Source organism: Stomoxys calcitrans, chromosome 4 (genome assembly GCF_963082655.1).
Source record: "Stomoxys calcitrans chromosome 4, idStoCalc2.1, whole genome shotgun sequence".
NCBI lineage: Eukaryota > Metazoa > Arthropoda > Insecta > Diptera > Muscidae > Stomoxys > Stomoxys calcitrans.
The window spans coordinates 12,019,233-12,035,209 of NC_081555.1; the positions used below are offsets into that span (position 1 = coordinate 12,019,233).

The 15,977-nt window shown below is 34.7% G+C and overlaps 1 protein-coding gene across 1 annotated transcript in view; it reads right to left on the reverse strand.

The window, feature by feature from the left end:
• Positions 1-482: 482 nt before the first annotated feature.
• LOC106093385 (uncharacterized) overlaps positions 483-15,977 on the reverse strand; it is a 325,894-nt gene continuing 310,399 nt past the window's right edge. Inside the window, 5 exon segments of the mRNA XM_059366887.1 lie at positions 483-1,499; positions 1,560-1,769; positions 5,723-6,029; positions 6,106-6,329; positions 14,913-15,094. Of these exon segments, the coding sequence (XP_059222870.1) occupies positions 661-1,499; positions 1,560-1,769; positions 5,723-6,029; positions 6,106-6,329; positions 14,913-15,094 (1,762 nt within the window). The 3' untranslated portion in view covers positions 483-660.

Below are 15,977 nucleotides of genomic sequence, written 5' to 3' on the forward strand. Positions count from 1 at the left end.
ATTGCTTTGGGTATATTTTCAAAATTTCACACTTGTACGGTTTGAAATCATCTGGGGTGCCTCCTATCGGATAAAAATTAGTTTCAAGTAAGCTTTCAAACTTAAATGTGGCAAGGTTTGCAAGAAATAACGCAAACAAAATCTTTCGTTTTGCGTTTTCGTAAACCGGAACAGGCCTTTATATTCACAGTTAGTCAATGATATATGGCCTATGTTTAGACATTTCAAGATATTCTTGAGGATATCCCCACAGGAGTTGCTACATCGACAGCTAGCCTATGCTCTAAACAAGAGCTGGTTTTTGATTTGGATTTTTGGTTTTTTATTTCCTGTATGTGGCTAACTGGGAAATGTTGAAAACTTTCGATTGGCGCAATTGAATTTTGTTATAACCAACAGCACCTCTTTTTTTATGCGGAAGCAAAAACATGAATTCCGTTAAATTTTGCATTATTCCTATTTTTTTAGAATTTTTTTTTTTTTTTTAATTTTATAATTTTTTAAATACGTTGTCATCTTAATTCAAAGGCCCTACAACATGCCAGCAATTATGAAAACCTTGAAAACATATACCTTGGACACCCTAATATTTTAATAAAAATAAAAGAATTAAGTTTCTCACCTTTTGCTTCTTCTTTTTCTTCTCCATTTCTAACTTGCTTAAAATTTCTTGCCACCTTCACTACTGCCCGCCGATGAACCATCGCCAGCCCAACGTCGTCTTCTGGCCTCCTTGGCTGCCTGCATTTGGGCTGCCACGCGGCTGGTGGTGGGAGCTGCATCAAAATCATTATAAAATTCCACCTCATCATCGGCTGTGGAATCGTAAGCGTTTGAAACATCCCCACCACTGGCCCCACTGCCACCACCACGATCAATATCGAAACTAACATTCTTACTATCTCACCCACCCCGATGATGGACTTCCGCCTCGGCGGACTCTTGGCTGCGCAACTGTTGGCGATACTCATCCAATTCCTGCATGCGATAAGTGCCCAAGTTCACCTGCATCATCAGTGTCTCCATGATGCGTTCATTCTTCAATGCCTTGGAGGGCAACACAATCGACAGCAATTCACTGGGTGAAATGCGACACAAGTTCAGGTCACGCGTCAAACGTTCCATAATGCACTCGAATTCGAATTGGGTATCCTTGTTGGGATGCACCTTCATTTTGGAAACCTTGTATTTGGCCCAGGCCAACATGGCTTCGAATTTTCTTATCTCGGGACACTGCAGCTCACGGCACATGATCATTTGCACCATGGACTCGGAGAGATTGAGGAACTCGGGACATTTGAACAAGGCATGGGCCTTATTCTCGACAAAGGACAATATCATATTGACCAGCTCGGAAGCGGAAGTGTAACGCCAATAGTAGTTTTCCAAGGATATAAGCATAGGACACACCACCTCGATGCGTAGAAATTGTTTGCAATGATGAAAGCAGGCCTGCAGCAATTCGGGTAGATCATAATGTTCGGCAGCACATAGAAGACCTAAAAGAAAAAAAAAAATGAATCGAAAAAAGGACTAACAAACAAAATTTCAAAACTCACCTGGTATTGAGACACAAGTCAGAGGACATGTCCCCGTATGCAAATAATCCAATAGCACACGAAAGGTATCCGGATCAAATTCGATAATGGTGAATTCTGTTTGAGCCAATTTCGCTCGATCCACTTTCTGGGCATCCGCACACACGGATAGTCTAGGCACAGCCAAATTATTACCCGATTTATCCTTGTCTTTTTCTTTGCTATCCCTGTCTATAGTTTTGTTGTAGTTGTTGTTGTTGTTGTTTTTTTAATATGGTGCAACGTAAGTTTCGTTCAATGAAATTAATTTCCAACCAAAAATTTCAAATCATAATAAAGCAAATGATAATTAAATTTTTGTTAATTCCGCCATGGTGTGGTGTGGTGAAAATGCAAAATATCGCCAAATTATGATGACCAGTGATGAATGAAGAAAATAAAAACGAAATATAGAGAATCAATTTTTGTCGTTGGGGAGATTTTTTTTCAAGTTTGAATTGCATGTATGAGAAAATTTCCAATTTTCAATTTTTAGTAGGAGAGAAAAAAGAATTCCAAGGTATTTACGACCAGATATGCACACATACACACAAAGACGTTTAGAAAGAAGTTGTTAAATTATGGTGAATATGAGAAACGAGGTGAATTCAGGTGGTTCATTGTAATCAAGGTGAGGTGGTTTTTTAAATAAAGGCAAACGATTAGGCCGTATTTGAATTTGGGGTGAGACGATAATGAGTGTAAAACATAGATTTCGGGATTTAAGAGCAGGGAAATAAAAAAAAAACGCAATGAAGGTGAAAGAGAAAGGGAAAATGATAGGGAAATCAATACATTTATGAATGAACATTTAAAAAAATCCAAGTAGAGTTGAATACGAAACATGTGGGGAGTTTGTTATATATGAAGAATTTGATATATGGTGTGATGAGGTGGTAAATGAGGTAAATTTGTTAGATGTGGTGATTTTTTAAATGTAAATTTGTTAAATTTTTTGTATGTGGTGAATTTGTTTAATTTAGTAAATTTGTTAATGTGGTTAATTTGTTAAATGTGGTGAATTTGTTTAATGTGGTAAATTTGTTGAATATGGTTAATTTGTTAAATGTGGTGAATTTGTTAGGTAAGGTTAGGTCAATGAAGGTGAAAGGGAAAGGACAAGGAAATCAATTCATTTATGAATGGACATTAAAAAATTCAAGTAGCGATGAATATGCAAAATTTGGTGAGTTTATGAAGAATTTGATAAATGAGAAATAAATTTGAGAAATGGTAATTTTGTAAAATGCGAATTTGTTGAATGTGGTGAATTTTTGTAATTAAGTGAATTTGTTCAATGTGGTATATTTTTTATGGTGGTTAATTTGTTAAATGTGGCGAATTTGTTATATGCGGTGAATAAATTAAATGTGGCGAATTTGTTAAATGTGTTGAATTTGTTAAATGTGGTGAATTCGGTAAGCGTAATGAATTTGATAAATTCGATCAATTTGTTAAAAATTGAGAATGTGGTGAGTTTGATAAATGCGGTTAATTAAATATATGGGATAAATATACCATGGTGAAGCATTTAGAACAGTGGGGAGAATAATTTAAAATAAATTGGTAAATGTGGTGAATGTGTTAAATGTGGCGAATTTGTTAAATGTGATGAATTTGTTAAATTTGGTAAATGTCGTAAATATGTTAAATGTTGTCAATTTGTTGAATGTGAAGAATTAGATAAATGTGGTGAGTTTGACAAATGCAGTTAATTAAGTATATGGGATGAATTTGTTCAACGTGGTGAATATGTTAAATGTGGTGAATTTGTTTAATGTGGGAATTTGTAGAATGTGGTGAATTTGTTAAAAGTAATGATTTTCATAAATTCGATCAATTATCAAAAATATGGAGAATTTGACAAATGTGGTGAGTTTGATAAATGCGTGATGCATAGTGATGCATTCAAAACAGTAATGAGAATTATATGAAATTAATTTCCATTGGGAGTTCAAGATGAAAAAAGAAAAATTCCAAATAGATTTGTAGTGAATTTATGTAATCGGTATATTTAAAGATTAAGGTGAAATATTAAGAAAATTTTAATTATGTCAATTTTGTAAATTTCAGTTATGGTGGTGAAATTGGACTTAATAAAAATTAAAAGAAAAAAAAGAATAATTCGAAATTTTGAAATTCCATGTGGTGAGTTTTTTACATGGTGAATATATGAGTGTTATGATTTTAAAACAGGAGCAAATTTCATGAAAATGGTGAAGCATTTAAAGGATGTAAGAATGGATTTTTTTAATTTTTAGGTTACGAACATTTGTTGATAGTGGTAAAACATTACAAACGAAAAAAAATAAAAAAGTAAAATTGACAGATGCAGATGATTTTGATTAATGTGGTGAATAAATGATAGTGGTAAAATGAAGGAAAAAATTAAATTAAAAAATTAATAAGAAAATTGCATGAACATTTTTCGTAGATAGTGGTGAATTTAGGTAAGAGGTAAATTAAAAAAAATACAGAAGCAGAAAAATTTCATGTTCCATATAAAAAAGTAAAATAATCAGATAGAGGTGAATTTCAATTATAAAATTAAATTTTAAAATTTCATGTAATGAGGCGAATATTTTAAAAGAAAAATAGTGTTTAATAAATAATTTATCAAATTAAATAAATTATTTTTAATTTGTTAAATATTACGTTTTGGATATTTGGTTGATAGTGGTGAATTTAGGCCGATGGTAAATTTTGTTAGAAACAATAAAGAAAGTGATTTTTTTTTTAATTTTTATATAAAGAAAGTAAAATTTTCGAAGAGTGATAAATGTGATCAGTATGGTGAATTTATGAAAGTGGAGAGATTGGGTAAAAATTAAAAAATAAAAGAGCAAATAATATGAATTTATGATGTTATGAAAACAAGTTTTTAAATGTATTTGAAAATGCGAGTGGTGAATTTGGGAAGATGGAATTATTTTTTTTAAATAAAATAAAATAAAATTTTGAAATTTTATAGAATTTTAGATACAAATTTAAGTAATATAAGTGGTGAATTCGAATTATTGATAGTGGTGAATTAATTAATGGTAGTGGTGAATTCAGAATATCACAAAAAATATTAGAATATTTTGTAGAATTTTTATTTTATAAGGGTTTAAATTTTATTGTTTAATTTTAATTACATTTTTTATTTTTTTTATTTTTTTTATGTAAAAATGTTTGAAATGAAGGTAGTTCCAATTATTTTTTTATGTTTTTGAAGTATTTTTTGGAAATTTATATTTTAAAGAATATTATTTTTAAGTTTGATTTCAATTTTTTTTTTAATATTTTTTTAATTTTTATACATTTTTCAATATTGTTTTGGTTTTATGGTGTTTTATGGTGTTTTATTTATAATTTTATTTTTTTTTATTATTTTTATAGGTTTTATTTTAAAATATTTGTAATATTTTCCATTAAATATTTTTTTAAAAAAATATTTTTTTTTTAATTTTAAAAATTCAAAAAAAAAATGTTTATGATTTTTTTTTATTAAAAATGAGTATGGTGAGTTTTTTTTAAACATTGGTGTTACCACGATAATCGAAATTGTATAATACCCCAGTAATACCAGTGATGCGTTATAATGCAAGCCAATTCCATAGAGAAAAATTATTTCAAATTTTGAAAAACATTAAAAAAATTTGGTGGTGAATTTCGTTTACAAAGAAACAAACATAAACATTGAAAGTTTTTTTTTGTTTTGAGTAAAAAATACAAAAAGCAAGCCAATTTGGGGGTGTTGAGAAAAAAATCATATAAATTTCAAGCCAATTTGAAAATAAAAAACAATTTTTTGTGAAAACAAGCCAACCAAAAGAGATATGGTGAAAAAAAGTTGCACAACGTTTCATACGTTATACGGCACACAATCGTTATACAAGGATATTTTTACACAGTATTTTATACAGGGCAAAGTCAAGGATTTTTTTTGTGGTTTTTCAATACAAGACACATATCGAAATGTGTATTGGTTGTGGTGGTAGTAGTTGTGGTTGTGTTGTGGTGGATAGTTTCATATTTTGGGTTTGAGTTGAGTTTTGGTTTTTTTTGTGTAAATTTTTTGGATCAAAAGGAAAAACACACAAAAAAGAGACGGAAAAAACACACATCGATATATTTGTAATTATGTGGAGTCAAACTCTTACTCGAACAATCTGTTGAGGATATCCACTTCTTTTTGTCCTCCGGGTTCAGTTGATTGGTATTCTTATTGCGTATGGAACGACCCCAGCCGGCAGTGATGGTGCCCAGACGCGAGAATGCCCTCTTGACCATGGGTGAGGAAGGCACACTTTTCGGTCGTATCGAATCGGAATCGGGCACGGTGAGATAGTTATTACTTTTGGGTTTTTGATTTTGTGGTGAAACCAATGAGGGCGCGGGACGCGCAAATATTTCAGCAACTGGTATTTGGGGGGAGCCGAAACCGGTTTGAATGCCATAAAGCATTTCCTTTGAAAAATAAAGAAACAATTATTTTTAGACCTTTATTTTGGTAGGGTTTTTGTTTTTGTTATTTTTAGTATACCTGAAACACTCTACTTCTTACACCCAATATCGCCCGCACTCCTATGAAACGGGCTTTCTGCTTCGATTGTCCCACCAGAAAGGTGACATCAAATAGATGAGCATTTGTTAGGCACGATGGTTCTATATTCAGAAAAACTCGCGTAAAATCTTTCGCCAATTGATCATAATCTTCAAATTGATCACGCACTGAATCCAATAGTGGCGACGAGGGTCTCATGTGACCTATGGTTGGGGAAAAGGTAAATATTAGAATTTAAGAAGCAAAATCCTGTTTATATCTGGTTGTCAGTATTTAATGGAATAGCATGCTTAAATTTTTTTCTCTTTTTAGTCAAATGTCAGTTTGTAAGTATGTACATGGGAGGGATTGCCAATTTTTGGGGATATTATTAAAAAACCTCTAAAGCATGGGATTAGCAAAGAGAATACAAATAAAAAATAATAGGTAATTCAAGCAAACAAATGCATGGAAGAACATATGCCATAACTCATACGTCATCCGGTTCTTAAGGCAACTTAAAATAAATCATACGCCACCCAGAACTCATGGCAAAGGGGGGAACCACACTCTTTCTTATGCTAATTTTAAAATGCGCCAGATCTTGGAGATGGGGGGCATTTTACCAACAAAAAAACAAAAATTTGGTTTAGGGTATCTGGGGAGGCGGGAAGGACCCAATCACAAAACCCGCAAGTTTGATATATAGACCAATCAGTGAAATATGGGACTCAAATGAAAGGTAGCTAAGGGCAGAAAACGATTCAAAGAATCCAAACTTCAAGCAACGACTTCCTAATCGGACATATTTGGCGATGATGACAATTTAAAGGCCATCGTAGCGTAGAGATTAGCATGGCAGCCTATGACGCTGAAGCCTGGGTTAAAATCCGGGTGAGACCATCAGAAACAAGTAAAAGCGTGCTAAGTTCGGCCGGGACGAATCTTATATACCCTCCACCATGGATCGCATTTGTCGAGTTCTTTTCCTGGCATCTCTTCTTAGGCAAAAAAGATATAAGAAAAGAGTTGCTCTGCTATTAAAACGATATCAAGATATGGTCCGGTTCGGACCACAATTAAATTATATGTTGGAGACCTGTGTAAAATTTCAGCCAATTCGTATAAGAATTGCGCCCATTGGGGCTCACGAAGAAAAATAGAGAGAACGATTTTTATGGGATCTGTATCGGGCTATAGACCGATTCAGACCATAATAAACACGTTTGTTGATGGTCATGAGAGGATCCGTCGTACAAAATTTTAGGCATATCGGATAATAATTGCGACCTCTAGGGGTCAAGAAGTCAAGATCCCAGATCGGTTTATATGGCAACTATATCAGGTTAAGAACCGATTTGAACCTTATTTGACACAGTTGTTGAAAGTAAAAATAAAATACGTCATGCAAAATTTCAGCCAAATCGGATAGGAATTGCGCCCTCTAGAAGCTCAAGAAGTCAAATCCCCAGATCTGTTTATATGACAGCTATATCAGGTTATGGACCGATTTCAACCATACTTGGCACAGTTGTTGGATATCATAACGAAATACTTCGTGCACAAATTCATTCAAATCGGATAAGAATTGTGCCCTCTAGAGGCTCAAGAAGTCAAGACCCAAGATCGGTTTATATGGCAGCTATATCAGGTTATGGACCGATTTCAACCATACTTAGCACAGTTGTTGGGTATCATAACAAAACACGTCGTGCAAAATTTCATTTCAATCGGATAAGAATTGCGCACGCTAGAGGCTCAAGAAGTCAAGACCCAAGATCGGCTTATATGACAGCTATATCAGGTTATGGACCGATTTGAACCATACTTGGTACGGTTGTTGGATATCATAACAAAACACGTCCTGCTAAAATTCATTCCAATCGGATAAGAATTGCGCACTCTAGAGGCTCAAGAAGTCAAGACCCAAGATCGGTTTATATGCCAGCTATATCGAAACATGGACCGATATGGCCCATTTACAATACCAACCGACCTACAATAATAAGAAGTATTTGTGCAAAATTTCAAGCGGCTAGCTTTACTCCTTCGGAAGTTAGCGTGCTTTCGACAGACAGACGGACGGACGGACGGACAGACGGACGGACATGGCTAGATCGACATAAAATGTCACGACGATCAAGAATATATATACTTTATGGGGTCTCAGACGAATATTTCGAGTAGTTACAAACAGAATGACGAAATTAGTATACCCCCCATCTTATGGTGGAGGGTATAAAAAGGTTCAGCGTTGGTTATCCTCTCCCTGAGGAGGGGGGACGGGACTTACACCGAGAGTGGGCAGGAGACGGTGGAACTTTTGATGGAGGCTTATATCCAGGAAGAGGTAGGCGATCAAGCAATAGCTACATATGTTGCCTTAACAGATGACGTCATCAGGCACATCATTGACGAGTAGAAGATAGTGTGGGCAGTCCGCACTTTCCGGCCATTTAAGTCGGCCGGACCTGAAGGAATTATCCCGGCACTGCTGTAGGACTCCCTTGGAGTCACCCTGCCCTGGCTTAAGCGGATAAACCAAGGCGGGAAGAATTAACCACAGTACGACGAAGGATTATAGGTCCATTAGTCTGTCATCGTTTTTGCTGAAAACACTGGAAAGACTAATTGACCTGAAGGTGAGATGGGGACTGACGCCGGAAAACTTCAGAGTGGCACAACATGCATATCTCAAAGGCAGGTCGGTGGAGACGGCCTTTCACGAGGTAGTTGAGACGTCTCTCCGACAGAAGGAGTACACTTCAGCGGCCTTCTTAGATATTGAGGGGACCTTCAATAATATGGAGATAGGATCGATAGTAGCCGCACTGGACTGCACGGAATTTTACCCCATAATCTCCCAGTAGACCAATAATATGCTTAATGGCAGGATTATTAAGGCGAACCTGGGAGATAGTGTGGTCAGAAGGCGGGTGACCAGAGGAACGCCCCAAGGAGGGGTGTTTTCATCGTTTCTATGGAACCTCGTGATTAATGAAATCCTGATGGGACTCGGTGGGGACGGCACTAGAATTATCGCTTATGCGGCGACGTCGTGCTGTTGGTCCGAGACAGGTTTCTGTCGACGATCAGCGAGATCATGGAAGGGTCACTGAGGAGGTTGTCGCGATGGGTTGAGGACCAACCCAGGGAAGACGGAGCTGCTGCTTTTCACGCGTATATATAAGATACCGGAGTTCAGACTCCTTAGACAAAGTCACCCTGCGGCTGTCGAAGGAGGCGAAGTACTTAGGCATAGTCCTCGATTCGAAACTTTCCTGGAAGAGGAACACCGAGGAAAGAAGCCGTAAGGCACTGTGCGCTTTTTACTCCTGCAGGAGTATGTAGGAAGTGGGTAGTAACCCCTAGTATGATTTATTGGATGTATACGGCCGTTGTGAGACCAGAGCTGGCCTATGGGGCACTGGTATGGTGGAATGCCGTAGTGAAAAGGAAGCGTGCGAGGGAGTTCGAGAAGGTCCAGAGATTGGCCTTCGTCAGGGTCACAGGGGCGCTGGTATCCGTACTGCAGGCAGGCATGGAGGCGATGCTGTATATGCAGCCCATTGAGGCCTATATTCAGAACTGCGCCGCCAAGGTCGCGCAGCTAAAGGAGGATGGTTGTGGCCACAGTATGATTCTGGGTGTTATGGATCCGGAGGTTAGACTGAGGAGGATCTCCGAGACCTGGTACCAGTGCCGACTGGGGAAAGGGCATCCGTTTTCCTGGGAGGAATGAATGGAGAGCGAATGCTGTACTTGAGGATATTGAGACCTCGATCTACACCGATGGCTCCAAGACAGAATCAGCGACTGGATTGGGGGTCTACTCTCATGCACTCCATATCGATATGTCTCTGGGACGGCCGAAGTATTGTACGGTCTTTTAGGTCTTTACACCGATGGCTCCAAGACAGAATCAGCGACTGGATTGGGGGTCTACTCTGATGCACTCCATATCGATATGTCTCTGAGACGGCCGAAGTATTGTACGGTCTTTCAGGCAGGGGTCTGTTCCGTAGCAGGGGCCACAAGGGAAATTCTGGTAAGGGATTTACCGCCCTCAAACCTCAGAATTTATGTGAACAGTAGATCAAGGCCTTGAGCACCATCTACTGCTCAAGGCCTTGAACAGTAGATGGTGCTCAAGGCCTTGGGTTCGAGAATGGCGAGGTTGAAATGCGTGTCGGATTGTTTGGAGTCCCTGGATAGGCACCGGGCCCACGATGTGACGCTGACATGGGTTCCTGGGCATGAGGGAATTCCAGGAAATGAGAGGGTGAGCGAGTGCGCAATGAGAGATTCATCTGCGCCGGGCGGATGAGACTCGGTGGATGATTGGTGGACTGTAAAGGCGCTCTGGCCTGTCATCCACCGTAGGAGGACGAGGGAGTTGCTGGCGGTCGATGAATACCTTAACAGGGGTCGTAACCGGGCACTGTACCGGTTACACAATGACTTGTGTAGGAGTTGATTCGATGAGGATGAAGAGGAGACTATTGAGCACTTGCTGTGTTCATATCCGGGTCTGCAGGGATGTTGGCTCTCCTTTCTGGGAAGTCGTTTCTTCTGTGATCTGGGTGAACTTTCGAACCTACCTCTGGTAGGTCTTCTGAGATTTGTTAGAGGAACATAATGGTTCCGAAGGGGGGTGCCATAAGCTCCGACGCAGGTGCTTGTGATGATATTGGCGTTTTCTATAGAAAATTTTGTTCTGTTCTGGGGCAAAGAGACAATCATTGCTCAACCGATTTTCATTGTCAAGAATGAATCCATTCCCTCCATCCTATGGTATTAGGTGCAAAAACGATTTTGTCTTAGGGCTTTAAGCCTTAGAGCTTAGGCTACCTATTTTTCTTAAACTGTGTTTTAATGCCCTTTGATTGTCCATAACCTCACGTTGATATACATTTTATGTTAATTTCCCCGTTTATATCTTGGCTTTGGGAATTTTCACTAAAGTTACGGAAAATATATTTTTAACAGCATCCTTTTTTGTGCTTATCAACCAGAGTGTTATAACAAAAAATATTTACAGTAAAACTTCATTTATAGGAGGTCAGCTTTAAATAACCAATTTACTTTATTTCCCCAAGGGCCCATACTCTACATAATGTCAGCCCCCACAGTAGACAGTTAACAATGACTCCATTAAAAGACGAAGAATGTTTTCTTGTTATGTGTAAAAAAAAACGAAAAGAAAATACCAGGAAAAACCGAATTTATGCTTTTAATTTAATGAAGGGACACTGTCAACCCTATCTCTGGATTTATGCCTTGGACCATTTCTAGCCAAATTGCCACATCGATAAATTGTTTAACAAATTTTGTCGATGTTTCCGTTATTCATCTGTCAAACCGGAAGTTGTTAGAAACATCCTCTAACAAACTCTTACAAATGGCAAAAGGCAGACTACGGGCGTAAAGAGGGGGTAAGGGTTCAAACAAGCAGAGAATCTATGTAGCCCATTCCTTAGATTGGCATTGATAACACATGGCCACTGCTGGTGGTGGTGTTTGATATATGTGAGAGCAAAACGTGGAAGAAATAGAAGAAGAAAAAAGAACTCACGATGGCAATCATTTATTATACACGAAGATTAACAACCCAACATTAAGGCGTTGAAAGGGATATAAAAATCATGCACTCCACCAAATCGACAGTAGCGCCAAAATACATATAAAGATATTTATATAACAAAGTGTATTTGTATATGTTTTTGTTTTGTTTTTTGACACACCATACAAGTATAGCAAATTTGTCTTAACAATGCCATCTTCATGTTGCTGCCGCCAATATCTTCCGAATCCCCCTTCCACATGCCCACATGGTAGCGACATTGTAGGCCATTAATCACATTGACATGTGATTGGATTTATGCACAACAAAGTAGCATAAATTTTAAGACATTTATCGTAAAACATTAACGGGGTTTTCCTTTTCGCTGAGGGAAAACAAGCCGACCTAAATACCAGATAGCTGTCAATGGTATCTATATGTGGGAGTGTATTGCGTCTTTTTTTTTATTTAGGAATCAATGGACATTTGCATGAAACAACCAAACCAAACCAGACCAAAAAATACCAAAACCAAGAAGGGACTTATAAAAAAAAGAACCAAAACGGCAAAAGGACTTGAGTAGGTCGATAATAATGTTTATATCGCAAAAAAGTTAATGTGCATAAGTAATGGTGGCACGCTTTGATGTTTATAGACACGTTAAGAGAGTGTTAACAAAGGCGTAATGTGATTTTAAAGGCTTAAAGGGTTTTAACAACCGTTTTTACTACTACAGAATCAAGAGTTTAACGCCCATGCATATTTACAGAAAAGCAAAAAAGAGATAAAAAGGAAGATAAAGAAAAAAAACAAAGTTTTTTTAACTAAGGATATTTTCAATTTGTTAAGAAAATGATTTTAAGAAATTTTCACAAAATTTTTACTGGAAAAATTTGTGCAAACTTAATTTTTAAAAAATTTTGTCAAAATTTTCACATGATGTAGTATTTTGACAACATTTCATTTTTAAAGAAAATGTTGTTCAAAGAAAATATTTTTTGTAGAAAACATTTGTGGTGTGTAAATGTATCAAGGGGCGGGCTGCAATGATCGCGATTTCGGCCTTTGCCAGGGGGCTCGTCAGATTGCTATGCCACCAAAAAAAATTTTGTCAAAATTTTATTTCTGTAGAAAATTTTGTTAAAATTTTATTTCTATAGAAAATTTTGTCAAAATTTTATTTCTATAGAAAATTTTGTCAAAATTTTATTTCTATAGAAAATTTTGTCAAAATTTTATTTCTATAGAAAATTTTGTCAAAATTTTATTTCTATAGAAAATTTTGTCAAAATTTTATTTCTATAGAAAATTTTGTCAAAATTTTATTTCTATAGAAAATTTTGTCAAAATTTTATTTCTATAGAAAATTTTGTCAAAATTTTATTTCTATAGAAAATTTTGTCAAAATTTTATTTCTATAGAAAATTTTGTCAAAATTTTATTTCTATAGAAAATTTTGTCAAAATTTTATTTCTATAGAAAATTTTGTCAAAATTTTATTTCTATAGAAATTTTTCTCAAAATTTTATTTTTATAGAAAATTTTGTCAAAATTTTATTTTTATATAAAATTTTGTCAAAATTTTATTTCTATAGAAAATTTTGGTAAAATTTTATTTCTATAGAAAATTTTGTCAAAATTTTATTTCTATAGAAAATTTTGTCAAAATTTTATTTCTATAGAAAATTTTGTCAAAATTTTATTTCTATAGAAAATTTTGTCAAAATTTTATTTCTATAGAAAATTTTGTCAAAATTTTATTTCTATAGAAAATTTTGTCAAAATTTTATTTCTATAGAAAATTTTGTCAAAATTTTATTTCTATGGAAAATTTTGTCAAAATTTTATTTCTATGGAAAATTTTGTCAAAATTTTATTTTTACAGAAGATTTTGTCAAAATTTTATTTATTAGAAAATTTTGTCAATATTTTATAGAAAATTTTTGTCAGAAATTTTTCTATAGAAAATTTTTGTCAGAAATTTTTCTTTAGAAAATTTTTTTTTAGAAATTTTTCTATAGAAAATTTTTGTCAAAAATTTTTCTATAGAAAATTTTTGTCAGAAATTTTTCTATAGAAAATTTTTGTCCGAAATTTTTCTACAGAAAATTTTTGTCAGAAATTTTTCTATAGTAAATTTTTGTCAGAAATTTTTCTATAGAAAATTCTCGTCAGAAATTTTTCTATAGAAAATTCTCGTCAGAAATTTTTCTATAGAAAATTTTTTTCAGAAATTTTTCTATAGAAAATTTTCTGACAAAAATTTTTGTCAAAAATTTTTCTATAGAAATTTTTCTAGAGAAAGTTTTTGTCAGAAATTTTTTTATAGAAAATTTTTGTCAGAAATTTTTCCATAAAAAATTTGTCAGAAATTTTTTTATAGAAATTTTTGTCAGAAATTTTTCTATAGAAAATTTTTGTCAGAAATTTTTCTATAAAAAATTTTTGTCAGAAATTTTTCTATACAAAATTTCTGTCAGAAATTTTTCTATAGAAAATTTTTATCAGAAATTTTTGTTAAAATTTAATTTTTTTAGAAAATTTTGTCAAAATTTTATTTCTATAGAAATTTTTGTCTGAAATTTTTTTTCGATAGAAATTTTTTGTCAGAAATTTTTCTATAGAAAATTTTTGTCAGAAATTTTTCTATAGAAAATTTTTGTCAAAAATTTTTTTATAGAAAGTTGTTTTCAGAAATTCTCTATAAAAATTTTTGACAGAAATTTTTTCTACAGGAAATGTTGTTAAAATTTGATTGCTATTGAAAATTGTGTTGAAATGTAATTTTTATAAAAAAAAGTTGTAAAATAAAAATTTCAGTAAAAATATGAAAAAAGATATTTGTACAGAACTTTCTTTTTTGAAAACTAAAGTTTCTGAAATTTTTTTAAAATATTTTGTAGGGCAACCAAATAACCAACAACGAACAAAACCACAATATTAAACCGCCTAAAAATATGCAAGATTTATATTACAGTACAGAGACTAAGAATTGTGCACTATTTTAGGTTTTTGTAAGGTGTTAGGTTGTTCTTTTTTGGGTTCTCTACTCATTTACTGACTGAGGGTAAATATCTGTCGTGTTTTTTGTTTGTTTATCCACTCCCATACTACATACTATGCTCAACAGACAGTAGCACACAGCACACTTCACACACGTCCATCGATGACGAGAGAGGTGTGATTGGCGCATTTGTATTGCCTAAAACTCTTGCATGCAACATTTTTCTATATTCTTCCTCACCAATTGGCCGCCATGAGCCCCGTCGATAGGGTTTGGGTATTTGTCCGGTCTCAGCGTGATTGGATAAATTCATTACCAAATCCTCCAGCATTTGGGAGCGTGTACGCTCTTGCATGCGGGCAAATTTTGGCGCTGAATATGAGGCACGTTCACCATTAACAATTTTCGTCAATAGCCATTCTCTGAAAGTAAACGAGAAAAAAGAAGAAAAATCAATTAGGGATTTCAAAAATGTTACTTAATAAAAGGACATTTTTTTAGAAAGAAAAAATTAAAAAAATTCAATATACTCGTATACCGCCAATTAACGTTGGAAAGGAAATCTCTATGAAATAAATTTTTTGTTAAATTTTTGACAAAATTTGTCAATGAAATGAAATGAAATTTGTAAAAAAATTTTATATAAAAATTCTCCAATAGTAATTGCGCCTTTAAGAGTCTCAGAAAGCCAAAATTGGAGATCGGTTTATATGGCAGCTATGTCAGGTTATGAAACGATTTAGACCATACTTAGCAAAATTGTTGGAAGTCATACTAAAGCGACATATGCAAAATTTTTCTAATTTAGATAACAATCGCGCCCTCTAGAGGCTCAAGAAGGCTAATTGGGCGAACGGTTTCTATGGCAGCTATATCAGGATATGGACTGATTTCGACCATTCTTCACACAGTTGTTGGAAGTCGTACCAAAACGATATGTGAAACATTTGAAACCAATTGAATAGGAATTGCGCTCTCTAGAAGCTCAAAAAGTCAAGACCCAAGATCGGTTTTAATGCCAGCTATATCAGGTTATAACCTGATTTGGACCATACTTGGCACATTTATTGGATGTCATTACGAAACACTTCGGGCAAAATCTCAGCCAAATCTGATAAGATTTGCGCCCTATAGAAGCTAAAGAAGTCAAGAACCTGATATAGCCCCCATATAAACCGATATCTCGATTTGACTTCTTGAGTCTCTGGAAGCCTCAATTTTCATCCGATTTGGCTGAAACTTGGCATGTAGTGTTCTGTTATGACTTTCAACAACTGTTGAAAGAAGTTTCCCTCTGATGTTATT